A 26591-nucleotide genomic window follows, 5' to 3' on the forward strand; every position below is an offset into this window, starting at 1 on the left:
ATCGACCACCACCAAATGGCAAGATGATAATGAGCAATTTCCTGCCTGGGCTGACCAAATGAAATGGAAGTGCAATGTACTGGTCTTCTACCAAGAGCCAGATAGAAAGGACTGGCATCTAGCCAGCTCATCCTCAGAACAGGTCAGATCCCATAGGAGCAGCAGGAAGGTGTTCAACTGCTCTGTCCAGAGCACTGCAATACTCAGATGATGTTGTCAACCTCTCCAACATCAGGAAAGAAACATTGGTTCCTCCCTGAAAGTAAGATGATGAGGCAAAGTTCCTGGTAGGTACAGAGACACTCAGATTACCTAAGAGGACAAGGCTGATATGATGCCTAAGTTCAGGTTCATGTTCCTCAGGAACACATATTTGGGTAATTACCTTGCCCTTTCGCTGATAGGATTTATATTGCTTTTTGAACATCTGCTGTTGATATTGACTACAATGTGACAAAACAAAAGCTGAGCACAACAGATGATGCTACAATCTTTAATAGACTCATTGCATGTCATAAACATAATACACCTAAACACAGTTCTCGACAGTAATTTTCCTAATTCTTTCATGCAGTTTGATGTCCTGCTGTGCACAGCTTTTCAGAGATAAAGTCTAAAAGAGCCACTGCAAACACAGGCACAGTCATTTTTTGATGCCTTCACAAGAACACACAGAGAAATCCTTGCCAGGAGGAATGATACAACTTGCTGGCCTGAACAGGCCAAACTGAGGGTAAACAGAGTTAAATGCTGTTCTGGGAAGTGAAGTTCTTAGGCCAAAGCTGCAGACTTGCTAACTCAGGCTCACACACCACTGGGAATGGGGGTCAAACAACTCAAATATGAAACTCAGGTTTTAGCCATTTACCAATCATGAGTAACAGATTTAAGTTTTCACCACATAGCTTGGATATCATAGAATCACAGAATGATGGAATGGTTTGGATTGGAAAGGATCTTAAAACTTGTCTTGTCATACCCTCTGCCACAGGCAGGACATGGACACCTTCCACTATGCCAGTGTGGGAACTGGGGGGCTCAGCCTGGAGAAAAGAAGGCTCCTTCTTGCTTCAAAAGCCCCATCCAACCTAGCTTTCCACACTTTGAGGGATGGAGCAGCCACAGCTTCTCTGAGCACCCTGTGCCAGGGCCTCCCCACTCTCACAGGAAAGCTCAGTATTCCATTAGCCCTGCCCTCTGGCAGTGCGAAGCCATTACCCCTTGTCCAAAGTCCCTCTCCAGCTCCCTTGGAGCCCCTTCAGGTACTGAAAGGCTGCAGTAAGGTCACCCTGGATGCTTCTCCATTGGTATTGAATAATACCAACTCCCATAGCCTTTTTTTTTTTTTTCTGATGAATTAGATTTTATTGTTGGAAAATTATCAGATAAAATTGAAGTACTTCTTTTTTTTTAGCGAAACTTTACCTTTTCCCTGTGGTGCCCTATAAATAAAGTATCAAATAATGTCTACCCTTTTTAAATCTGCAATCTTACACGTTCCATTCTTGCTGGACATTCTTCAAGAACAAATATGCCACATCAGTTTCTGCATAGATTGAATTCCTTCAGATTTTGGATATTTAGTTCAGATTCCTATTAACCGAGACACAGCAGACACAGCCATGCTGTTTCAGTGTCCATTTCAGAAGTACGATTGGGGGTGCTTTTCCAGTGGACAACTCAGGTGCTCAGACAAGTATTCCTGGCCTTCAAGGTTCCCGCATTCATGCCGCATTTAGGGGGCCATGGTGTGTGCAGGACACAGGTAGGACAACCCCTGAGCTCAATCCCTTCACATTTCAAGATGAGCCAAAGGCACAGAATTGAAGCAAGAGTATTTATGATTTTATATGCCCTTTACATTAATGTTTTTTGGTGAGTGCGGGCACGTTCAGGAGCTTCTCCTCGGTGACTTCCCAGAGCCTTCATCAGCGCCGCAGGACCGGCACCCTCCGAAATCCGCGCGGAGCCTCCGTAAGAGTTCAGCGGCGGGATCCTTCCATCCAGCTGCGTCCCGGAGCCGCTCCCGACGTTCAGGACCGGTAGGCCTCACCCGCTCCAACGTGGCACCCGGCAGTTACCGCCAGCTGGTGCCCCCCACGCACGCCGCCGGCACCGCGGCGATCGGGCCCCCCCCGCTCCGGCAGGGCCGGACGGGGCTCCCGCTGCCGGGCGGCCTCATCGCGCACCCCGGCCCTACCACACCCGCAAGCCCGCCCTAGGAGGCAGCGGCGGCCGCTCCCGCGGCACTGAGGCGTTCGGTTGCCGCCGGGGCGGAGACTGGGGAAAAAAGGGGGTCCCGCGAGGGGTCCCGGAACAGCCGCGCACACCGCACTCACCCTCCTCCACCGTTCCCTCCCGGCCGCGCGCGCCCGTCACGCGGCGGCGCAGAGCCTACATTGGCCGCGCCGGGGCACTTTCATCACGTGCCTCTTTTTGACCAATGGGCGGCGGCCGCGTGGCCCCGCCCCCACGGGGGCAGTTGCGGCGCTGGGTGCGGTCCTAGCGCGGCGGAGACAAAGCGGGCCTGGGCCGGCCTGGGCCCGGGCGGCACGGCACGGCACGGCACGGCACGGCACGGCACGGCACGGCACGGCACGGCACCGCACCGCACCGCACCGCACCGCACCGCACCGCACCGCACCGCACCGGCGGGGCGCGGCGCGGCATAACGAAGTGCAGTGCAGCGCCGACTGTTCAACCGGCGGGGGCCGTGACCGGCAGGGGGCGGGGAGGGCTCGAGGCGCGCGCGGCCGCCGGTGCATGCGGCAGGGGCCCGGGCCTGGGCCCGATGGCGGCTACTGCCGCCATGTCCCTGGGCAATTACAGCAGCCTGAACCGGGCCCAGCTTACCTTCGAGTACCTGCACACCAACTCGTGAGTACCGGCTGGGGTGGGGCGGACCCGCGGCACCCGGCCTGCTCAGGGCCCTGGCTCAGTGCGGTGGGCCTGGCTGAAGCCACGCGGGCCGGTGGGGCTGGGCGGACCCCTGCCCCCGGCCCGGTCGCCTCGTGGTCCCTCCAGGCCCGGCTATTGTACCGTGGGCGGATCCGCGGGTCACGGAGAGCTGGTGCATGGGGACAAGAGGCTCCAGGAGGAACGGGGATGCCCCTTGGGCAACTAGACCTCCATGGCCGCACTTCCGCGGAGCAGTGTGTGCACTGCCATGACGGCCACCATCCCTCTGCAGCAACTGGCTTTGTGTGTGACTGAGTATTTTCCAGGTTTATTTTCAACAGGATTATGATACTTTTCTTCCAGTCAGATTTTTGTATGTCGTCAGTGAATCCCTCAAAATAACACCTCTTGAGACGAGGCAAAGCCATTATTTAAAATGAGTTTCTTCTGAGCACTTGTCTAGAAAATGAGAAGCACCATCAGGAAGCAGTGCTTAGCAGGATCAGGCACCTATCAAGACCTGCCTGCTGCTCCTAAGCCTTGTAATGCCATGTGTAGAGGAGATGAAAGAGCTTATTCTACCTGAACTGGAAGAACACTGTGGAAACCACTTGGCATTGCTTCATTTTGATCAGCTGGTCACCGTTGTAAGATTGTCTGCTGATGTTCTGTGGAAGAGTTGACTTACTGTTATCCGTCAATAGAAGAACAAATAAAGTGCAGGTTTATCTTTTTGTTTCCCTTTTCAACGTGTGAAGGATCACAGTGGTCTGTAGCAGTCTAAAGATGGCACAGAATCACGGGCAACTTGGTTTCAAAGTATTTTTGTCTGGCTCTGTTGATAATAAGAGACATCTGCAAGAGCAGCTAAGACTAATCTCACATATTCCAAGAGCATTACGATCCATTTATTTTCAGAATTAGGAAAGTAGTGGGCTTTGAATAGGGGGTAAACCTAGTAATGGCTCCATGTCACATTTGCATCTGCTGTCTAGCTTGGCTGAAGATTGACAATACTGAGTCATGTTGTGGTGGAGGTGTTGATTTCTGAAATTCTCATGTCCAGCTCCGGAAGACAATCTTTTTTATGGATTAGAAGACCGTGCAGATGATGGCAGTGCTCTGTCAGCAGATTGTGTTTGTCTGCAAAGCTCCAGAACTGTCCATCTTCGTAAGAAGATAAAGCCTGTGCTGTAGAAAAGACTTGAGTTGTTGCTGCTGCCCTCAAGTATATTAAAGCTGCTTCATGTTGCCACTGTGCTTATGCTGCTGGTCTGCTTGTGGTGTGCTGCATGTCTACAGTGATGCCTGCATTACCGAATTGTTGGGAAGAGCTGGAAGCTAATGCTTAGATAAGCCAAAGCTAGGGCTTCTTGTCCATCATGAACAAAGAGCCTTTTGAGGTTAATGGGAATCAGTGCATAAGTCAAATGCTTCCCTAAGAACGGCAATGGGAGTAATGGAAGTCATTTTAAAAGCAAAGAAAGCCCCAAACTAACCCATGACAAACATCCCCTCCTGTTCCTCCAGTAAAAAAATGAGCAAAAAAGAAAAAGAACCAATCCCCAAATCAACCCAAGGCCAGCACAGGGCTTTTGATAGAGGAGACTGGTCTTTTGGACTGTTCTCTCATGCTGAGGAAGACCATCCCTCCTCAGATAAGTTCTAGTTCAGTGCTAAGGGTCTTCTCATGTTCAAGGAGGTGGAAATTCTTTAAATTGCAGTGAAAGATCAGCCATCTGGCCGTTAGGGTGCAGAAGAAAACCATGCCTTTTTTTTTTCCCCTTCCTTTTTAAGACCATCTTTAGGAAAAGTTTCCATATGTCTACCTCAGAGCACTCAGTCTGAAGTGCTTTACAGGAGATGGTTGATCAGGTCCCTGAGCTTGAGGACCTGCAGCAGATCTTTCCAATAGTTGCTTAATGCTTGCATGTCTGATGGCATGTTGAGGTGACCCTCCAGCATCTATATGAATTGATTCGTTTGCCATATTTTTTAAAAAATAAAAATACCACCGTGCTTTTCCAAGTGCTTTACTTGATGAATAGTTGAGTGGAGACATATGTTTTAGTAAGGTCTGTAGCGATAGGACAGAGGGTAATGGCTTTAACCTAAGAATGTAGATTCAGACTAGATATAAGGAAGACGTTCTTCCCTGTGAGGGTGGGCAGGCCCTGGCAGAGGTTGCCCAGAGACTGTGGCTGCCCCTGGATCCCTGAAAGTGTCCAAGGCCAGGTTGGATGGGGCTTGGAGCTACCTGGTCTAGTGGAAGGTGTCCCTGCCCATGGCTGGAGGTTGGACTAGATGATCTTTAAAGGTCTGTTTTCCACCCTTATGTTTCTATGTTAAAGTTCTTTTAGATCCTGAGAATGAAAATCAGTGTGCATAAGCACATGAAAATTACATATGCATTGTTTTATGACTTTTCAGGGTCACCTGCTTGCCTTCTCATTGATTTTCTTTAACAATTAAATGCTGCTATGTTAAGATACTTCTAAAGTTATTCATTGAGATGATGCCAAAAGCATAACAGCAACCAGCCAATTTGTATTTGCATATTTTGAATATTTATAATTAAAAATTGAAGGAGTTTGTTAAAAGTAGGGGACCTGAAATTGTCTTCTAGCCGTAGGTAGCCTTTAGCTTGTAACTTGAGTGTTGTTGTGTAACTAGAATTGTCCTGGTGAATACAGTTGGAGTGGAAGAAGGTCACTCAAATAGACTTCAAGATGACTAAATGATAGACTTGAGGAAAACTAGTCATAACAGACCAACAGTATCTCCCCATTCCCCCAAATTCCCTCTTCTTCTTGTGCTTTTTTTTTCTGTTTTGGCCTGAAACAGAGTGCATTACTTAGAGAATGGCTGTTGTTCCTGTTGCATGTGCCAAAATAAAACATTTTCCCAGGTGTGCCCTCCTTCTGAACAAAATGAATTCTTAAGTCTCTTATTAGTAATTAGGTACTTGTCTGCAGGGTCTGGAGTCCAACTAGGTTCAAGCAGGAGGTTCCTGTAGGAACGGCTCACAAAACAAGCTTTTCTTCCCTTGGGATGTTACTCCACGATTCTTTGTAGAGGTGTTTGAAGTTGGTCATGTTTTAGAGCCATCTAACTTGACCTTTTGTAACTTATGTTTCAATAAATTGTCGGCATTGGACTCCCTTGTTCTATTCCTTGTCAAGCCTGCAGTTCTGTGTAGAGCTGGCTCAGATGGAAGTTACACACTGCGGGATGGTCCAAGCTAGTCTGTGTCTACCAAGATGAGCTGTTGTTGAGACTATGGATTTTGATAATACTTTCCTCCTTTCTATATGTTGTTTCACCCATTGTATGGCAGTAATAGTTGTATTTTGAATACTCTGATGCAGGTTTTTGCCTCTGATGATGCCTATCTAAAATATACTCATGTGTTTGCAGGTTACTTGCAAACTCTGATAGACTTCATTTTGCCAACATCTTGTCTCTTTTTTTTTTAAGTTATGTTGCGAGTATAATAATCTCAAACTTTTTTGGGGAGGTGTAAGAAATTGTCACTAGTTCATCATGATGGATGTGAAGTATTTCAGGCACTTTTGACTGTAAGGCAAGACCATGGGGTTTATTTAAGATTAGCTGATTGAATCAGGCCAAAGCACTTCATGTGACTTTAGTTAGGTGTTGACAAGTGTGTTCAAATTCATAAACTGAAAATAAGACCTTTTAGTGTATATTCGTTTATGTTAGCGATAAATAGCTGGAGTGAATTTCATTGGCTTGTAGCAAGGTTTCCCTTTGCTTGTGTCAGCACAACTGGTTGCAGTTTTGGGAGATGGTCAAGATCAGTACAGTGCTGGGCTATGTGGAGATGTTTTGTCTTACTATCTGTAGCTGTGTTATCAGTTGTTTTGTTCCAGCATCTTTCTTTGGAAATCCTTCTTTGTATCTTATTTGCACCTTTTCTGACTTTGAAGTATTCCTAAAATTGTGGAGTAAAAGCTGCTCATGAAGTGTAGCTACTAGTGCTAAAGCATCCATTTGCTTACAATAAGGTCATTTCCTAAATAAACTTCTGTGATGTTGACCTGTGGAGCTGAATAGACACTTGTAAACTCAAGAGAACACTTGAAATCTGTAATCATCCTATGTATCTGCTCACTCACCTTCCTAGTGGGATGGGGAGGTGGATCATACAAGGCTAAAATCCATGGGCTGAGATAAGAACAGTTCAAAAACTGGAGTAAAGAAAGATACGGTAATAATAGGAAAAAGAGAGAGAGAGGCATAAACCCCGAATGTCAGGTGATGCTCAATAGAATTGCTCAGCACCCACTGACCCAGGCCCAGCATCTCCCCCAGCAGTGATTGGCCCCTCCTGGCCAGCTTCCCTTGCTTATAGACTGAGCAGGACATTCTGTGATACAGAATATTCCTCTGGCTGATTTGGGTCAGCTGCCCTGCCCATGCTCCCCTCCAGCTTCTTGTATAGCTGACTAGCGTAGGACACTGAAAAGTCCTTGACTTAGGGTATGCATAGCTTGGCACCAGACTTTGGTGTGTTATTAACGTTATTCTCACACTAAATCTAAAATGCAACACTGTAACACCTACTGAGAAGAAAATTAACTCTATTCCTGCTGAAACCAGGACAGCAGGAAATCCTGCTCAAAGGAAGGAACACCAAGATTGTGTTTCTATGGAAGCTTTCTATTAGGTAGGTAGTCTTCCAAACACCGTTCCCATTGGTCTTGTCTGTGGGAGAGTGGAGATATGCAAATCTCTGTTCCCATGGTTTCAGTGATAACTTTGAAGGCCGATGTGTTTTCCTCTGACTGGAGCTTGAGGGGTTCAATGTGATCTTCCTGAAGATGGATATGAAAGCTTATTTTGTGGTTATTAGCAGTGTGGACAGCTATATATTGTATGTGTGGGAAGTACCTATGTGTCTGTTCTTGAAAGGCTGAAAATATGACTAAATATCTTCTCTTTGGTCACCTGTTGCCCTTTTTGTGTAGTGGTGAGAACAGGCTGTATGTGAGGGTTTTGTGCAAACTGGAACATGTGCATAAAACCAGTTTCTGAGGTCTTGGTCTGCTCATTGAACAACCTAGAGGAGCAACAAATCCCAGCAACTGTTTCTCCACGTCTTTGCTGTTAACGTTATGGTGGATGTGGCTCATCTGTGTTTGAAGTAATTGTTAGATTTTGAAGTTAGGATGCCAGCTTGGGCATGAAGTGGAGATATGGCATTTATGTTGACAGACAATGTATTGTAATGATTTTTATTAGCTTCTTAAGTTTTTCTCACCATATATCTTCTTTCAATGTTGAGGGGTATGACTAATGGCTTCCAAATGGGAGCTGCTTATAAGAGATGGCAGTTAAGGGGCTGGAAACTAAACATGTCTCCTGAGATTGTGCTGAAGTGGTAGCTGGGTTCATGATTTTAGTGTTAAGTTGGAAAGGTGGTGTGGTACAGTGGTGTCAGAAGACTCTTTCTCTGGATTAGTAGCAGTTGCACCTACTAGACGTTAGCCAGGATCTAAAAGCTTTTTTCTGTCACAAATAACTTCTGCAATGAGACTGTGTGCATGGGGGAGACAGCCTTGTTCGTAATGTTGTCCATGTCTTGTTGCACAGAGCACCTGTGGCTACCACATCCGCAGAAGTGTTCAAGGCCAGGTTGGACAGGGCTTGGAGCAAGGTGTCCCTACCCATGGCAGGGGAATTGGAATGAGATGGGCTTTAAGGTCCCTTCCAATTCAAACTGTTCTGTGATTCTATGATAATCCTCACGTGGCCATATTTACTTATAGGCAGAATTTAGTTGCCATGAAAAGGCCTGTCAGTGTGGTGAATAAGGACTTCCATGAACTGTTGACTGAGTCATAGGCCGGTTCATTGGATCATCATGTTCTCTATCGTTTTTGAGTACTTGCAATATGTTTTAGACAATAGTGAGCTGCAGTTTGGGGCAGATTGGCTGCTACATGGCTACCTCTGGCAGACAGTAAATCACTTGTTCCTAGTCTGCTGTCAGCCAGACCGTAGTGTTGTACCCATTTGACTGGATTTGTTTAAAATATAGTTGAGATTCTCATTTATTTAAAGGTCTCTCTTTTTTAAAGTGTTGGTGTAACCCTGCTGATTTCTGTGTTTCGTTGCAGAACTACCCATGAGTTCTTGTTTGGTGCCCTTGCTGAACTTGTAGATAATGCCAGGTATGTACCTGAGACCGCTTAATTCCCAAGGTAACTTAGGTTAAGATTTTATTCCCCTATGTATTTAGTTGATCTTAAGCAATTTTCACTTCTAGTAGACTTTACAAGAAATACAAAATAGAAGACATTGCTGCAATTTAGTATGAATATTTCACTTGCTCCTCTTACACTGCCACATCAAACCCCTAAAAAAAATAATTATTCCTGGAAAGACAGGTTTGAATGAATCCCGAAACAACTCATATTGGAAAGGAAATTGATAGAAGATACAAGATAGATTTAAAGAAAAAACCAGTCTGCCTTTTTGTGTAAAGAAATTGGTAAAATAAATATTACAGAAGCTGTGACTCTTCTGATATCTAAGTAATCATAGTATCAAACATGACTATGTAAATCAAATCAGAAGTGGGATCCTGAAAAATACAGCAAGAGCAGCTAAAGGAATTTTGACACTTGAGGAGGCATGGTCTTTGGAAATTGCAGGTGTTGGGCCACCCATCTCACATGTGTGTGGGGAATCCATGCTATAGCAGCCTCCCAAGCCTTGCGTGTTTTTCTCTTGAGCTGCAGGAAGTACTGTCATGAAGCATTATAGAAATATTTTGGGATTGTTTTCTCTAAATATGGTTTGTCACAGTTTGTGATGTAAGGAGCTGAAACTGGGGCATTTTTGAACAGGAAAGCTTCTGTTTGGGAAATCAGCTGTGTGTGTGTATGTGTGCGCGCATGAGCTGGTGCTGTGTTCACTGTAGCTACAAGGTAATAAAAAGTAGGGTCTTTGGGGTGGTTTTCCCTTCACCTCTTGGTTCCCCTCTGGCTGTAGAGAGGTTGTCTTCTGGGAAGAAGGTAGCTGGGCTGGGCTGGAGGTACAAAACTGGAGCAAAGTGGCTGTGGCATTTGTCGAGTGGGGTTTTGTTGTAGCACTACAGCTCCACACCTCTAATCAGCAAACCAAGGTTGGTTTGAGAACAGGGCAGTAGTGCCATACATACTGTACTTTCAAATACAGAGAAGGATGCAGTGTGTGAAGGGCTTCGCTTCAGTGATCTTGTAATGACAGTTTCCTGTAACAACTGTGAATGTATTGGGATGGAGCTTTATGTGGAGTTACTAAACCTTTTGCAGGCAGCTTGACAGAAAAACTATAGGCGTTGTTTGTTTCGTATAGGAGGGAGCTCAGAAGCGTGTACTCATTTGATTCTCAGTGCTAGAATGACTTTTGTTAGAATGCCAGTGATACTTCCTGTCACCAGATCTGTTTGTGTGCCAGCAATGTCTTACGCTGGAGTTTAGGTTCAAATAAACAAAAAGTAGACAATGTTTTCTGTCAATGATGACTGTGGAGCCTCTGTGTACTTTGATCTGTGCAGCCAGTTATTTTTGAAATGATTGTATGTGCCTAGATTTTTAGCTTCATTTCTATTTAACATTTGAATAACAGCTGTGTTTTTATTTCTTTGTAGAGATGCAGATGCCACGAGAATAGACATTTATACTGGTAAGTCACTCCTGCTGCTTCCTTGCATGTCAGCAATTAAGTCAGTAGTTAATTTGGATTTAGGTTGCAAAATGTGTGTTGTCCTTGACAGAATAGGAATGAGGGTGCTTATACCAAATCCTGGGGTCAATACTGGGCCCCTCCAGACAAGAAAGACATTAAGGGGCTGGACTGTGTCCAGAGAAGGGCAAGGGAGCTGAAGAAGGGGCTGAAGCACAAGTCTGATGAGAAGTGGCTGAGGGAACTGGGGGGCTCAGCCTGGAGAAAAGAAGGCTCCTTCTTGCCTTCTTGCTCCTACAACTCCATGACACGAGGGTGCAGCCAGGTGGGGGTTGAGCTCTTCTCCCCAGTAACGAGTGACAGGAACAAGAGAAAACAACCTCAAGTTGTGCCAGGAGAAGTTTAGATCGGATATTAGGGAAAATTTCTTCACTGAAAGTGTAGTCAGACACTGGAACAGGCTGCACAGGGCACTGGGGGAGTCATTATCTACCCATATTTAAAAGATGTGTTGATCTGGTGTTTAGGGACATGGTTTAGTGAACTCAGCTGTGTTAGGTTTGTGGTAGGACTTGATGATCTTAAGGGTCTTTTCCAATATGAATAATTCTATTGTTTTACCATTTCTTCTGTGCCATAGTGCCTGTTGTCTTTCAAAAAGGAGTACTTTTACAAGTACCTTGGGGAAGCAATTAAGTCAGCCTTCACCTGGGGTCAGGTGAAGTGAGTTGCTGTTTGTACTGGATGCTTAAAAACTTCACTGTATTGTAATACAGTTTTGTAGCACATGCTTACATACAGTATGAAGTAAAGAAGTTCTTAGTCATTCTGTAACAAAAATCTGGTGCTCTTTCTTACAGCTCAGCCATATTGCAGATGTAAAAGTCCTGTTTATTGTGTTACATTTGATGTTAACACCAATCCTGTTTTATGGAACTTACAAATTTTGGTTACGGGAGCAGTGAATAACTTCTCTTGCAGAGCGACGGGAGGACCTACGAGGTGGATTCATGCTATGTTTTTTGGACGATGGAACAGGAATGGATTCAAGTAAGTGGCAGAAAGTTATACTTGCATTTGCAAGCTGAGGTTTCATGTTACGGTTTAAGTTGAATTAACAGCTTAGTTCCGTTAAAAAGGGGATGTTCCATGCCTGTATACATGTTCCTGCCTCTCCACTGGCTCTTTTCCACCATATTACATATCAAACCATTTGCCTATTCCATTGCAGAAAACTAATCTGGTCAAAACAAAATTGTTTTGCTGCATTACAGAGTTGAGTCAGCCTGGCCTAAGTTTCTCAGTACACTGAAGTTTGACTGTGAGGCTGAAGGGAGAATAGTGGAGCAAGAAGGGGAATAAGCCTTTTCCCCATCTGGCTGCCCAGTAGTCAGTGTCTCTCAGCTCTAACCAGAAGGTGTGCCGTCACAGAAGTTACAGGCTCTGCTTTGAAAACAGTTTGCCATTGTGTCATCATGGACATTGTGACTGAGATCAATGCTGGACAATATAAAATCTTAATAATATGAGAAGTATATAACAAATGTATTTCTGCCTTGTAAGTATTGATGTAAATCATATTGTATCTAGCAGGAGAAAGCTAAAAGCTTTTCTGTTTGCTTTAGCATCAATGAGCAACACTGTCAACCTACCTTCTTGGAATCTTGAGGACTGATAAATCATCCTGTGAGGAGCTCTCTACAGGGCAGAAAAATTGGGTAAAATTGGGAGGTGAATTTGGAGAAGACAAAGGAAATGGTTAAATAAGCAACAACTAACATTTTTGCACTGATTCCTCAGTACTTTAAGTTCCTCTTGTGATATTGTCACAGTTTAATCCTAGCTGGCAACTCAGCCCCACACAGCTGTTTACTCCTCCTCCACTGGGATGGTGGAGAGAATCAGAAGGGTAAAAAGTGAGGAAACTTCATGGGTTGAGATAAAGACAGTTTATAAGGGAAAGCAAAAGCTGTGCCCACAAGCACAGCAAACCAAGGAATTCATTCCCCATTTCCCATGGGCAGGCAAGTGTTCAGCCATCCTCAGGAGAGCAGGGCTCCATCAGGTGAAAGTGACTTGGGAATGCAAATGCCATAAGGCTACATGTGCCCCTCTTGCTCTTACTTCCCCAGCTTTATCTGGTGAGCATTACACCAGGTTGCACAAGGCTTGGAGCAACCTGGTCTAGTGGAAGGTGTCCCTGTCCATGGCAGGAGGTGGAACAAGATGGTCTTTAAGGTCCCTTCTAATCCAAAACATTCTGGGATTCTGTGATATTGTCTGGAATATACCTTGTGTCAGTTGGGATCAGCCATCCCAGACTTGTCCCCTCCCATGTCCTTGTGCAACCCAGCCCGCTTGCTGATGGTGCAGTTTGAGGAGCAGAAAAGGCCTTGATGCTGTATAAGCTGTGCTCAGCACTAACGAAAACATCCCTGTATTAGCAACACTCTTTTCTAGAATACAGCCCCATGCAAATTAGCATGGAGAGATTGAACTCTATCCCAGCTCAAACCAGTACAGATATGAAGCATTTCATTCAATTTATTTGTGCTTTGATACACAGATTCGTGACCTCCATAACGGAGTTTGGTTTGAACTCCACGTACCTTCTGTATATTCTTTGGAATACAATTAAGGATGCTAAACGGGTCTCCCAAGAGTAATTTTCTGCCACCAGTGGAACAGAAGGAAGCAGTAAAGCCTCATCCATGAAAAAAAGCTCTGAGATTGAGGTGTGGCCTTCTCACAATCCTTAGGATCAGGGAGAGGAAATACAACCTTCTTTACCTGTGTTGAAAACTGTGGTTTTCTCTGGAAGGTGCCAGATGTCCTAATGCTGCAGAATTTCATGGCAGCTTTTATCCTGTTATTGCTTCTGTATTGCTGTTTCTGTGACAAAATGGAATTTAAGTATTGGCTATTGTCTTGGTATGATTTAAGGGGGATGCACTGAAATGAATTATGTCCCCTTAGTTTTAACCAATCCTTTTCTACAGGAAATTAATATGAGTAAATATAAGTGAAAAAATAACAGTTTACTAGCAAGCAAAACAGCAACAGTCACAAAATAACAGTAAATAATCACTAGATACAAAATTGCTAAATCTCATGGACACCGTGGGAGCAAAGAGAAACTCAAAATGGCGGAGTGACCCTTTCCCCAAGATGATGCTTGCCACGGGCGACCGCATGTGGGGAGATAAAGGGAAAATGATGGCAGGCCTCCCTCTTATCTCTCCGGTGGCAGCAGCTCCATCAGTGTATGCGACTGACACCCTCTGGCAGCTGGTACTTGGTTAAGGACTAGAACCTGTGGAAGGACTTCGCCTTCCTCTTGGGAGAGGACGGCAAGGCAGCCAGCTAAGGCGTCTCAGACTCTGCCTTCCCGCGTCAGCTGGGTGCTGCTGGCAGCTGCAGCAACTGCAGGGAGTGGGGCCTGTTCACTCCTCTCAGCCCCCCACCACAGCTGCAGACCAGTGTTGCAAAATTCGCTCTGAAACTGTGTTCGATTGTGAAATGCATCTTCTCGAGTTGCTACTGTTGCAAGCACAGAAAACCTACCTGAAACAACCCCTTCTGGAGCTCAGAGAGAAACATAGAGGAAAAAAAACCAAAGCAGAGCCTCTTCCTTGAGCAAAAGCTATGAGGGGAGAGAGAAAGCTCTGCCTGAGTGCCTCAACTTTAAAGAGCGTGACACTTGCCTGCCCCCACTCCCAGCCCTGTGGTTCTGGTTCTGGCTACACTGCCAGGTCTTAAAGAGGCTAACAATTTTGGGCACAGATGGATACGGAATACAATAATATTTGGATTACCCAGGACAGCAGTAAGTGGCTTCTTTTGACTAGTCTTTCAGCTAAATGTTGAAGAATTTTATTCAGGTAGCCTGAGATGCTCAGTAAAGAAGATGGGTAGATACTGTGCATTGCAGGGGTATTTCACAGTGCTATGCATTGTATACAGCATGTAATTCGTGTCCTTTGACTGTCTTGATGCTTGACCAAGGGCAGCCAGGTGGTAGCTCCGTGTCCTGCACCATTTGCCTGTCAGCATGGACAGAAGCAGCTAAGGAGAATTTTCATTCAAACGCCCTGCATGGGGCTCTCTGGTTTCATCCCTGGCTGTAGGGATTTAAGCTTTAATTTCCTGTAATGCAGAATCTACCGGTTTTAAAGACATCCTGAAGATCTCCTATCTGACTTTAAGAGATATCAGTGAAAAACCTTTTATTGGACTTTTCTCCCTTTATATAGACCTTGCCTCAACAGAAATCATGGATCTTGGGAGTGTTTTATTTTTGTGCATGATAACTTTAATTAAGAACTGTTTTTATTGTACATAAAGCTGACATGTTAGAAAGAATAACTCCATGACTTGCTGTAGTGCTGTTGGAGCCCATGCTAACATGTGATCTTCCCAAGTCAGCTGAAAGGACAGCTTGGAAGGCTGGATGAGGCACCATCTGGGGATGAGGAGTGAATAAACCCAGGTGTGTCTGGGCACTTCTGAATGGAGGGAAGAGCTGAAGGGGTCAAGTTAACTGTTCCAGGAACACACTCTCTATGTTACTCTATCTTGTTGCTGTTCTCATGGGTCTTGTTCTGTCTGGGACAATTCTGGATTTGTCTGGAAGGCTCTGAAAACAGAAGGGTATAGTGAGGCGGTTGGTCAGATTTGAGTGCTCTGTCTGATGGCTCCTGATTAGCAAGCCAAATGACAACTCCTCATTTCTAAAAATTAGGTATGCTTGTCAAGTGATTCCTGCTACAGTTGCATTCAGTACTCACTGCATTGGCTCTCCTAATGATCACTCTGGGTTGTGTGTTCTGAAGACCAAAATACATTTGTACTCAAGCTGCAAACATCTCACACTGTAGAATCACAAGTTATCAAAAGGTCTGAGGATTCAGTGATGTCACAGGACAGCTCTTTTCAAAAGAACTATCATGTACTGCAGAGAGGTATCAGAAATATAGAATCTTCCGAGTTGGAAGGGATCCGCAAGGATCATGGAGTCTGGCGCAGGACACCCCAAAATCCCACCCTGTGCCTGAGAGTGTTGTCCAAATGCTTCTGGAGTTCTGTCAGGCTTGGGACCATGACCACTGCCCTGGGGAGCCTGTTCCAGTGCCCAACCAACCTTTTGGTGAAGAACCTTTTCCTAATTTCCAATATTAGAAAATATGTTATCCAATAAATACCCTCTGCCCCCAACAGAATAATAGTACTGGCCCAAAAGTTTGGCTTTTTCATAAGGAACTAGATAGGAGTCCATTAGAAAACCAAACAATGGATCTCATGCAGCACATCAGATTTCTCATACTATCAGTGAAATCACTACTGGGAATACTGAGGCTTGAAATTTTATCTAATGCCTGGCTCTGAAATTTTAAATTCTGCATGAATTTAATGAATCAAAATACAGGTTGAATGATTCAATGAATCAACGTGTAGGTTGAGAAGGTATAACAACTAGTTTAGGAAGTGACCTGTAGTTTTATTCTTAAGCAATTGAAGAAAACCAGTCTCTACCTGGCATTTTCATCATAGGAGTGCTCAGGTTGGAAACTACCTCAAAGATCATTTGTTCCAGCCTTTCATGGGAAAGGGAAGAGATGATTTAGCACCCTGTCTCTCCAGTGATGGGGGCTCTACCACATACCTGGGGAGGTTGTTCCAGTGACTGATTAAATGAATGATTGATCTCTAAAAAAATTTCTTACTTATTTTAAGAAGAAACCTCTCCCAGTGCAACTTGTATGTATTGCCTCTTTTTCATGTGATTCCTAGGGAAGGGAGAGCCTCCATCCTCTTTGTAGCCGCCCTTTAAGTACTGTAATACTATGATGAGATTCCCCCTGGGCCCTCTCTTCTTGAGGAAGGAGACCTAGTTGTCCTCAGAGGGCAGATTCTGCAGCCCTCCGATCATCTCCTTTGCACCCTGTCCAGTCTGTCTGCATCTGTCCTGAACTGAGACAGAACTGGATACAGGACTGCAGGTGGGGCCTGCCAGACATAGAGTGGGATAATCACATCTCCATCTCTTTGGCAGTGTCCCTGTGGATACAGTCCAGGATCCTGTTTGCCTCAGTTGCTGCTGTGGGACACTGCTGGATCATACTCAGCTTGTTCACCAGGACCCTTCCAGCAAGGCTGCTCCTCCCAACCTGCAGATTCCAGTCTGTGCTGGGCTCTTGGGTTATTTAATCCCGGGTTCAGGACTTTATGCTTCCCTTGAACTTCAGACATCTTGCTTGCCCACTATTCCAGCATGTCCAAGTGTCTAAGAAAGCACTCCTTATGTGCCCAATTAACCCCCATCAACAAAGCTGGTGAGTGTACAAAAGCACCCTAGCATCCCGATCCTGTATGGAGATGTTGAGTAATGTGGAGCACAGCATCAATCTGGGGTCTCACTCCAGGCTGCCAGCTGGAGTGAAAGCCATTGATGATCACTTCTGAGCATGACCTATGAACGAGTTCCCTACTTCTTTTGTATACTACCTGCCTGGTCTGTGTCTCCCCATTTTGTCCAGGAGCAGGCTGTGGTAAACTGTGTCCAACACTTTGCTGAAGTCCAGCCAAACAACACCCACTGCTCTCTCCATATGGACAGAAAGTGCTGCCTTGTAGAAAGTGACCAAATCAGTCAGGTGTGACTTGCCTTGGTAAATCTCTGCAGACTTAGCCCATTCACCTGCCTCATCTGGCTTCTAATACTTTTTAAGACAATTTGTTCCATTGCTTTTTGAGAGATTGAAACAAATATATTAGTTCTTGCTTCTTTCAGCTGTATTTTTGAAGTTTGGAAGCTCAAAACAGCTTTTGTTTTAATGGAAGCAGTTAATTAAGTAGTAGTGTCTGGGTTGCTTTATTAGATCTTGTATTTTAAAAATACTGTTTATCCGTGGCTCACAATAGTGAGGAACACTGTTTAAATGGAACTCCAACTCCTACTTCAGAGTGTGTACGCACTTGTGTGTGTGGACAGTGACTCTTGGGGGCCACTTTCAGGGGAGTGGTTACAGAATTCTCAGGAGAAAATGTCTCTTTAACCTTGTTTAGGGTTAAATCTTAATCCTAAACATTGATATTTCCTCTAATGTTAACAGATTTTTGAAATAAATTGCAGGAACATATATCAAAGTCATTTGTCAATCACTGGCTGTTTCCAGTCATTGCTCCGTGTCGGGTTGGTGTCCTGCGTTTGTTACAGTGACGAAGGACCTCACAGCTTCTCCCTTGTTTCCATATCCCAGGGAAAGTTCAACTTGGCTTTAGGCTTATTTCCCCCAGGTAGTGAATTAAATTCTTTAGCTCTGGGATATCTTTTGAGGATGCTGTTGAGTCTACTGCAAATACTCCACCTAACATGAATAGAGCAGATGAATTTGTGGAGAAGGCAGGAAGTATAATTTTCTCTGCTCAGATTGGGACCTTCTTTATCGCATTCTCAGCTGAAGACCTTTGAGATACAAGAGGACTGCTCAACGAGCAAAGCCAGGTCTGACTTCAGAAACACTCAGAGACTGAACAGCTCCATCCACCAGTTCCTTCATCCCAGGTGTCCAGTGTTTCTTATGAAAAATCTTCTTCTATATGCCCTTGATTTCTTGGGCTTTGAAGATCAACCTGCTATCTTGACCATCTTGAGTGAATTTCTTCAGCTTGTTTTTTTCTCCTGTTTGTTTTGCATAGATCTCCCTCCCCTTTTAGGGACCAAGTCTGGAGAGCTGGCCAGAGTAAAGACACATACACCGATACGATTTGAGCATTGTTCTCCCTCTATTGTTCAACTATGCAAACTTATATCTACTTTTGCAAAGATTCACGCCCAGTCCCTCTAGACAGCCTCTAATCAGCGGGGGAGACGACCAGTGTATATAATTTTGCCAAGGACTTTCAGGGGTGCCTGCAGCTAAGTGCTTTTCAGGCTTACCTGCAGCCAGGGGCCAGTTCAGGGGCTTTTCCTCAGCAACCCTGGGCTGTCCAATCTTTCCAGGGGTATCATATGCCCTTGTTCCACAAGGAATCCCTCTACACTCCCCCATTTTTCTTGCCAGTGAGTTTGGCTTTTTTTAATCCAGTAGCTCTGAGACACAACAAAACAAAGATAGTGTAACTAAAATAGCCTTAAGTGAAACACCTCCAGAGCCTTAAAAGAGCTGGAAAAAAATGAATTTGTATCTTGATTCTTGGGAGGATATAAGTATTAAATGTCTCCCAAAGACAGCCTGGAGAGAGATGCTCCCTCACAGTCCCCTCTGCTCAGCATTACCTTCATCCCTCTGCCCTGAAAGAAGAGTCACAATAGGGTGGTTTCAGACATCCAGTATTGAGTGATAAACCATCTGGTCACCTTTCCTGAGAGGGGAAATGCTTTGGATAATTACTCTTTACCCATTTTAGACTTCCTAAAGGTTTCTTAAAAACAGTTAGTGAAAAATGTTTGTAGAGCAAAAAGGTTCCAATAGTCCTTCTCTTTTTAGAATATCCCCTGTCTGCTTTCCTCACCAGGCTTTAAAAATAACACAGTAATAGTAGTTAGAGTAATAATAATATCATCATCAACATCCACACCCAGATCTCTAATACAAGGTATTCCAGTGTTTTCTTTTTTTGACTAGAAAATACAACAGTAGGCTGAAGGGAAGGCAGAGGTACCCTTATCCAGTCCAAAGCTGTTTCTGGAATAGCTGTGGAGCTCCATTGAGAATAGCTGCAGTTGAGGCAGTGAGGTGTTCGCTCAGTTGTTCTCCTGTATTTGTGTCTTTAAATCTGAGTATCATTTCAACTGAAAATGGCATTCTGACACCAGCTCAGTGATGTCATGTCAGACCAATAGTGTTAGTACTGAATATTTTACTGTAAAACTAGTCAATGCTGGTAGGCCTGTATGAGTCTTTTGCGTGCTGAAATACAGCTTGTCCATGGGCTCAGCCACCCTCCTCACCTGGTGGGGTGAGTGATGTCTTGTGCTCCATTATAGCTTGTGTATGCGTTTGTTTTTAGCCCTCGTGGTAAGGTACTTTGCGTTCCTTGTGTCTGGAATTAAACTGTATTTCTTCCAGTAAGCTCTCTGGTGAAATAATTGTTATCTCTTGGGGGAAGGGAAAGGAATCATTCTGTCCTAGGGATGATGTTAAAATCTTTATCCCTTGAACAATAGAAAGGCTGTAACTAAAAATGACAGACCCTCTCAGCTGTAAAGTTATCGTGTCCTTTCATTTTTATCCTGTGCTGATGAAATCCTCTGCTAATTGCTGTAGGACCTGCTCGTGTTGCCTTTCCCCCCACCTGTCCTGCTGCCAGGGCTCCAGCAATCTGCTGCCAAAGTTAGCTTGTGTCTTACTAGTGCTTTAATTAACCAGAGTGTTCAGTTCAGCACTGTGAAGAAACAGTAATGTTTATTCTGGATTCCTGACCTTTTTTATAATCCCGACCTCTGCTCTAGTGCCCATGCTCTGAAGTGTGTGGTGTCAGTGGGACATGGGATGCCATGCATCCCAGGGTCTTAATTTATGAGAATCAACAACTATTCTGGACACTAGACTATTTTTGTGGATGTTTTTTTTCTGAAACTTAAAACTCTTTTTGTCAGCATCATGGCACCTGTACAAAGCTTCTGGTAACATCAGTGGCCTCAGGCAGCATGTATGTCACAGGGCTCTGTGGTACAGTTTCAGGATGGAACTTCAGCTTGGGCTTCTGGCCTCTTTTCTGGCCTATTTCCAGTGGTGAAGGAGTTATCTTCCTTCTTAATCTAAAAGATGTGTGTGTGTGTGACTGTACACTGAAATAAGCCTTTTTTGTTCCCTGTCTCTTGTTGCAGATGAAGCTGCCAGTGTTATCCAGTTTGGTAAATCAGCCAAGCGATCACCTGAGTCCACTCAAATCGGGCAGTATGGGAACGGCTTGAAATCGTAGGTACAACAAGAGCCAGCCTCCTGAGGCTGGGGAGGTCATAGTCCAGGTGATCGATGTACTTTTTGCTCAGAGGTGTATAGCTTTTTTTCCAGAAAAAAAAAAGCAGATGAACTCTTAAGATCCCCTGGTTTGGTAGACAGGAGCTCTGTCAACATCTGCTGTGGTCTTCCAGGGGCCATCATCTGTACAGCTGATAACATTGGTTTGGCACTACGTTTGCATAAGGCAGAGGGTGCAGGTCAGAGCTCGGGGAAAATAATGGAAGAGCTGGAAACAAAATGGTAATCTCCCTGTGACAGTCAGGTAGTAAAATTAGAGCAAAATAGTGCTGCAGCCTTTCAACAGGAAAGTTGTCTGGTACAAGACAGATGGACTTAAACATTTTCTTTTTGTTCTTAAACCAAACAAATGCAGGGAGAAGGGGAATGATGGAAGCAATGAGAGAAGGAGTGGGATTAGGTGCAGAGGAGTGCAAGGAAGGGACTCTTAGCGGTTGGAGTGGATTTGCTAGGAAATAGGAAGAAGTTTGCTGTGTCTTTGGAAAAGTTACAGGGCTTTGTGGCTTACTCTGACTGTTCTGCTTTGTGCTCACCCATGTGGCTTGATTATATGCATCTTACTGGGCCATCAGTGGGACTCTATAACCTGGGGGAAGAAAATCCAGAATTAGGGGATCTTTACACACTGTGGGTTCAACTACAATGCAGGACAGATCCCAGATCCTGACTGTGTGCTTCCAGGACAGATCTCTGTCCTTTCTTAACCTTGAGCAAGAGGTGTACTGTATTACAGCTGAGAAATGCTGCCTGAAGACCCAGCATGCGAAAGGTAGGCTGTGGTATCGCTGTGGTATGGAGTTAAGCCAGTCTGAAGAGAAATGCTGACATAATACTAATACTTCTTTCAGTGCAATGTTAATTGTTATCTGTTAAGGTGTTTTGGATGAGTTTGGTAACAGGATAACTTGGTAGACAAGACAGAGAAGATGCAAACACACTGTTTGGGATAGGAGAGTGGGGAGGAAGAGGGGACTGTCCCTTTTTGTGACAACAAGCTGCTAAGCTGCCTTAACTGAAGTGTCAGTGAGGCTTTAGTTAGGTTAGGAAATGAATTTTCAGTGCTGCAGACTGCTGCAGTTGATTCCAGGTACAGTGAAATGAGGAGTGCCCTTGCTTTCTCACTGACATTTCTGCTCAGGGATTTGAACGTTATTGTCACATCTCACCTCAGTTGTCTTTTAAAGTTTTTTAAAAATTTTTGTTTAAGCTTTCTACATAGTATGAGTCTGGAATGCCGTGCTGTATTTCTGCACCTTTTAATTGTGACTGGTGTTAAATGTTTTGAAACACTATGAAAATGCCCAGATTGATATGCTTTCTGAAAGGAATGAGATGTTTAGAGAGAGATGGTATTGCTGTTTCAACCCTTCTGTCTAACCTGGTTTTACCATCTCATAACTGAGCATAATTGGAAGAAAGCTGGGTAATGTGGTCTGCATTCTGAACAGTGTGGTACATCAGGTGTAACACACAGTCTGACCTCTGTCTACAGGGGCTCCATGCGGATTGGGAAGGATTTTATCCTGTTCACAAGGAAAGATAACACCATGACTTGTCTGCTCTTGTCACGGACGTTCCATGAAGAAGAAGGCATCGATGAGGTTTGCATGTGCTTGTTGTAACGAACTAATATAGTGAATGCTGCTTCATCTGAACCTGCCCAGCTCTCACAGAAGAGTCTGTATCAGGGCTGGTTGCTACTCTCGTCATACCAGTGTATGGTTTTCTTTTGGCAATACGCTTGTAGGGCTTCTGCAAAGTCAACAAAATTTTTTTCCTTTTGGTTTTAATTTCTAATTGAGAAGTCTCCCCAGAGTAGAGCAAGTTTGAAGGGCTTGTTTCAGTCACTTAAAGGTTTGCTTATGCTCAGTTCAGGACATGCCCAGACATCCTGTGTTTTCCTTTTCCCACAGAATTTGAGTTTGAGATGTATTTAATTTTACTGCTCTGATTTTATTTGTGATAGAGAATTAAGGTGTTTGAAGTTGCTACCCACAGGTCATTAACTGCAGGTGTGTCTCTTCTTTCAGATATTTTTGATTTTTAATAAGAAGTCAGTGTAGTTCTACCTATGAAAAACTTGGATATTTTAATAGATAACTCAGCCATTGTTGTTCCAGGCAAGGTTGATAATGAAAAGTTTTTAATTTGCACTGGGGTGGTATCTCAGAAAGCATCTTCCACCATGAGGGAGGGATTGAAGGGACTGCAGAGAAGCTGGGGAGGGGCAGTGCATGCTGGTAGCCAGCCCATGACTGAAGCAGGTTGGGAACAGTAAAGTAATTCTAATTCCCACAGCAGCTCTGGCTACTTTTTTGGCTTGACCACAGTTCTGGAATGGGATTTGTGTCTTTGATGTGCAGCTGCAGTTTATAATTCTATCTGTATTTTTGCTCTAAATGACAGAAAGCACCTTGCTAGCATCCTATAAAAACAATAAAGACTGACATCAGGATAAAGGATATCTGAGTTCAAGAGAGAAATTAAGCCAGAGTGGTTTTTTTAGTATTATGAAAGTTGCTACATAGGAGGGGGAAAAAAGCTATTGAGTATGTGAGTAGCCAGTACCGTACATGTGACTTGGGAATGGTTCAGTCTGAGACAGGTATTGAAAGAAGGCAACTCAGAGGCTGGCAAAGAGGGTCTTTGAGTATTTGACAGACATGCAAACTACTGAAAAGTTGGAAAGGACTCTCATGGTGACTTAAGGGGCTGTCAGGAGGGGTAAGTCACTGGACCGTGACCCGCAGGAGGGGCTGACTGGAGTGGGAGAACCAGAGTCACTCTCAATACAATGGGATTTGCAGGTCATCGTTCCCCTGCCCACCTGGAATGCACGGAGCTGTGAACCCATGACGGACAACATGGAGAAATTTGCTATTGAGACGGAGCTCATTTACAAGTATTCCCCTTTCAAATCAGAACGGGAAGTGATGGACCAGTTCAATAAGATACGTGGTGAGAAAGGTACATGTGCAGGATGGTGCAGGTCACGGGTGAGGTATTTGGGGTTTGGCTGGGATTCACCTGGTCAACTCGTTACTTGTTCAGGCACCCTGGTGATCATCTTTAACCTCAAACTAATGGATAATGGAGAGCCAGAGCTGGATGTGACTTCTGACCCTCAAGATATTCAGATGGCAGAAACACCCCGAGAGGGAACGTAAGTGTGACTGGTGTAACAGGCCCTGATCAAATTTGGTGTAGGGTTTGGCTGTATACTATGTGCATGGGTTTTTTTTTAAGCTTCTGTTTCTATAGTGAATTAGAGAATTTAGAAGATCTGTAGTTTGTTCTTTAGTTTGGGGTTCATGTGTGTGTCAGCCCATGGGTGCTGTGGCTGTGTTTGGGGTGAACACCTGCGCTGGCTGGTCTCAGCTTAGCCAAAGCAGCAGACTTAGTGTCCTTTAGGCACCATAAAAAACGGAGCCCTGAGCTGTATGTTTCATGTTCTACACCTGTCAAACATGTTTTCATCAGCATGAGAGCTGGTTGTGAGTCAGTGCTGGTCCCAAACTGCTGTTCAGTTTTGTGATTTTGTTGCAAAACATGAGATGCTGTGCAGGTCAGCCTCTGTGGGCGGGTGGTACGGGAGGCAAATGGGGTGTATCATCACATCTGTCAGGGAGCAGGGGGCACTCCTCCCTGCAGAGGGGCAAGAAGGATGTGCTCGGAGGGCAGCTGGAGGAGCAGAAGGCCCTGTTTAGAGAGAGCTGAGTGTTTGCCGAGTTGATTATCTGTACCCTGAAAAGGAAAAACTGAGCTGAAATGAGCCAAATGCTTGATTAAATCCCAGAGCTCCATAGGCGCGCTTAGCAAGCTTTACTTTTCTGATGAGATTACATGCATCTTCCCTTCAGTGCTTGAATTTTCCATAGAAAATTTCAGACCCTGTAAAGCAGCTCTATCTATGTATTAGAGTGATGATACTGAGCAAATTCCTTGGGGCTCTCCAAGGGATCTCAGCATCTTTAATGCCTGTTTGTAAGCCAGGCATGATTGCCACTGATCACTGCCTCTTCCTTCTGATGTTGTGGTACCATGTCTGTGTGAGTAGTGCAGGTTCTGTGGCAGTGTACTGCTGACTTACTGAAGGGTAAAAAAGCTCTGGTAGGTGGGCACACTTTTAGTGTTAAATAGTCCAGTTTATAGCTTTGACCATTATTATCCAGATGTATTCAAGCGCCCTCTTCAGGCTGCAGTAACATGTGTATCAGTGTCCTGTAGCAGTAGTTACGATGTAAGCTCAACAGAGATTCTGGAGAAGACATAAGTAGAAAAAAAATTAAAGAAAAGCCTTGCTTAATGTAGCTTCATGGTAATTAAAATTGACAGACCTTTTCTTTCACCTGTCTGTTTTGCTGAGGGTATTTTTTGGGCATCTTCTGAAGTAGACGGCTCTCTTGCAGCAAGCCGGAGCGCCGCTCCTTCCGTGCCTATGCTGCTGTGCTTTATATTGATCCCAGGATGAGGATCTTCATTAACGGACACAAAGTACAAACCAAACGACTTTCGTGCTGCCTCTACAAGCCAAGGTAAGGTTGGATCCAAGACCTGTGGATGTGGGACCAATTGGAATTAGAGAAAAGGTGAAGTGTTTTGCTCTCCAGGTGTATCCTGCATAATTCCATTCCTAACTCTAACCCTAAAGCCACAGAAGCATAACAGAATGGCATGTGGTGTTGACATCGTGGGAAAATAGATACATAGTGGAAAATCTAATGCCTTTGAAAATTGTGTGAGTCATTGGTGCAATTTGGCTCCCTTTTAGAGCAAACAAAGAAATTAAGATCCTGGTTGTATGGAATGCCATATTCATACAAAACTGTTGGGTAACTGTGTTGGTTTTTTTGAGCAGAAGAAGGAAATACATATGGTGGGTGGTAGGATTATTTCCAAAAAGAAACTAGACTGAGCGCTTTCAAACAGTTGCTTTTATATGTAGCTAGTCTAGGTTATAGAGATTGAGAAAAAGCTTTCCCTATATTCCTTTTAAATTTCCTTAAACAAAAAATGTGATGGTGAGCTGGGATGTGCTGTCAGTTGGCTGAACAGAGACTGAAAAAAGGTTACCGGGCTGGGAGGGGAAAGGGAAACTGGTATTTAAGTCTGCCTGAGGCAGACTCTCTGGGAGCACGCAGTCTGCATTCTAGATACCCTGGCATAATTTATTTGAATAAAATAGTAGTAATTTTGTAGACTATTTGTGGATTTTTTAGTATAGCATTTTGGGCTCACTCTCAACCTACCAGGCGCTGTTAGCAACCGCAGGCCAGTGGCATGCCACTGATAGTGCCTGAAGAGCCTGGCTGGTTTTTAACTTAGGCTTCCTCAGCTCCTTACATGAGACTGTGTGAAATGGTATCAGAAACCTGTCCAAAATAATGGAACATTACACCCACTGCTCCTCATGCCTGCCAGGCCAATTGTTTCCCTGCGGAAGGCAGGGAACTTGCCACTGTAAATCCTGATTTACTGGGTAGAGAATCTCTGGATTTCTAGATTTTTGACTGTGTTTTATCTACATATGAGGGCCTTGTGCTGCTTTCTCTTGTGCTGCAGTCCAGCAAAAGTACTAGGGAGAGAAACCAGAGAGGGACACAGGTTTTTATCTCATCAGAGACAAGCTTTTTGCAAGAGTCATAGACAGGATGCCATCACTGTGGGTGATGCTGCCAGCATCATGACAATATTAGGTGTTCCAGGTCACCCCAGATGTTCATCTACCTCAGTGTCTTCTTTTTCAAGTGGTCAGTAGTCTATTCTAAGGAGCCCCAAGCTGATGGATTAGTGCTGGTGGCAGGTGTATCTCACAGATCTGCTTGTGCCACATCTGAGCAGATTTCTGTAGATCTGCTTATGGTGCTAGGCCAGTAGAAATTCCCCAAAGACATTTACATTTAAAATCCCCATTCCTGCAACAGAGCAGTAAAGACTGTGCAACGCCTTCCTGTAGAGCACAGTGTAAATCTTCTCAGACTTACGGCAATTACTGTGGCCTTACTGAGCCTC

The 26591-nt window shown here is 44.5% G+C and overlaps 1 protein-coding gene across 8 annotated transcripts in view; it reads left to right on the top strand.

Annotated features, from left to right (window-relative positions):
• Nucleotides 1–2621: 2621 nt before the first annotated feature.
• Nucleotides 2622–26591, top strand: part of MORC2 (MORC family CW-type zinc finger 2) — a 56154-nt gene continuing 32184 nt past the window's right edge. The window contains exons 1-9 of one of the 8 annotated variants that reach the window (XM_042024267.1): nucleotides 2622–2877; nucleotides 9042–9095; nucleotides 10559–10593; nucleotides 11575–11643; nucleotides 20426–20516; nucleotides 22072–22180; nucleotides 23387–23546; nucleotides 23631–23742; nucleotides 24989–25114. In XM_042024267.1, coding sequence (XP_041880201.1) covers nucleotides 2792–2877; nucleotides 9042–9095; nucleotides 10559–10593; nucleotides 11575–11643; nucleotides 20426–20516; nucleotides 22072–22180; nucleotides 23387–23546; nucleotides 23631–23742; nucleotides 24989–25114 — 842 coding nt within the window. In that variant the 5' untranslated portion in view covers nucleotides 2622–2791. The other 7 variants (XR_006015384.1, XM_042024237.1, XM_042024223.1 and 4 more) reach the window with 7 other exon arrangements.

Source organism: Corvus kubaryi, unplaced genomic scaffold (assembly GCF_017639235.1).
Source record: "Corvus kubaryi isolate FWS band 111438036 unplaced genomic scaffold, C.kubaryi_AGA036_p1.0 127, whole genome shotgun sequence".
Classification (NCBI taxonomy): domain Eukaryota; kingdom Metazoa; phylum Chordata; class Aves; order Passeriformes; family Corvidae; genus Corvus; species Corvus kubaryi.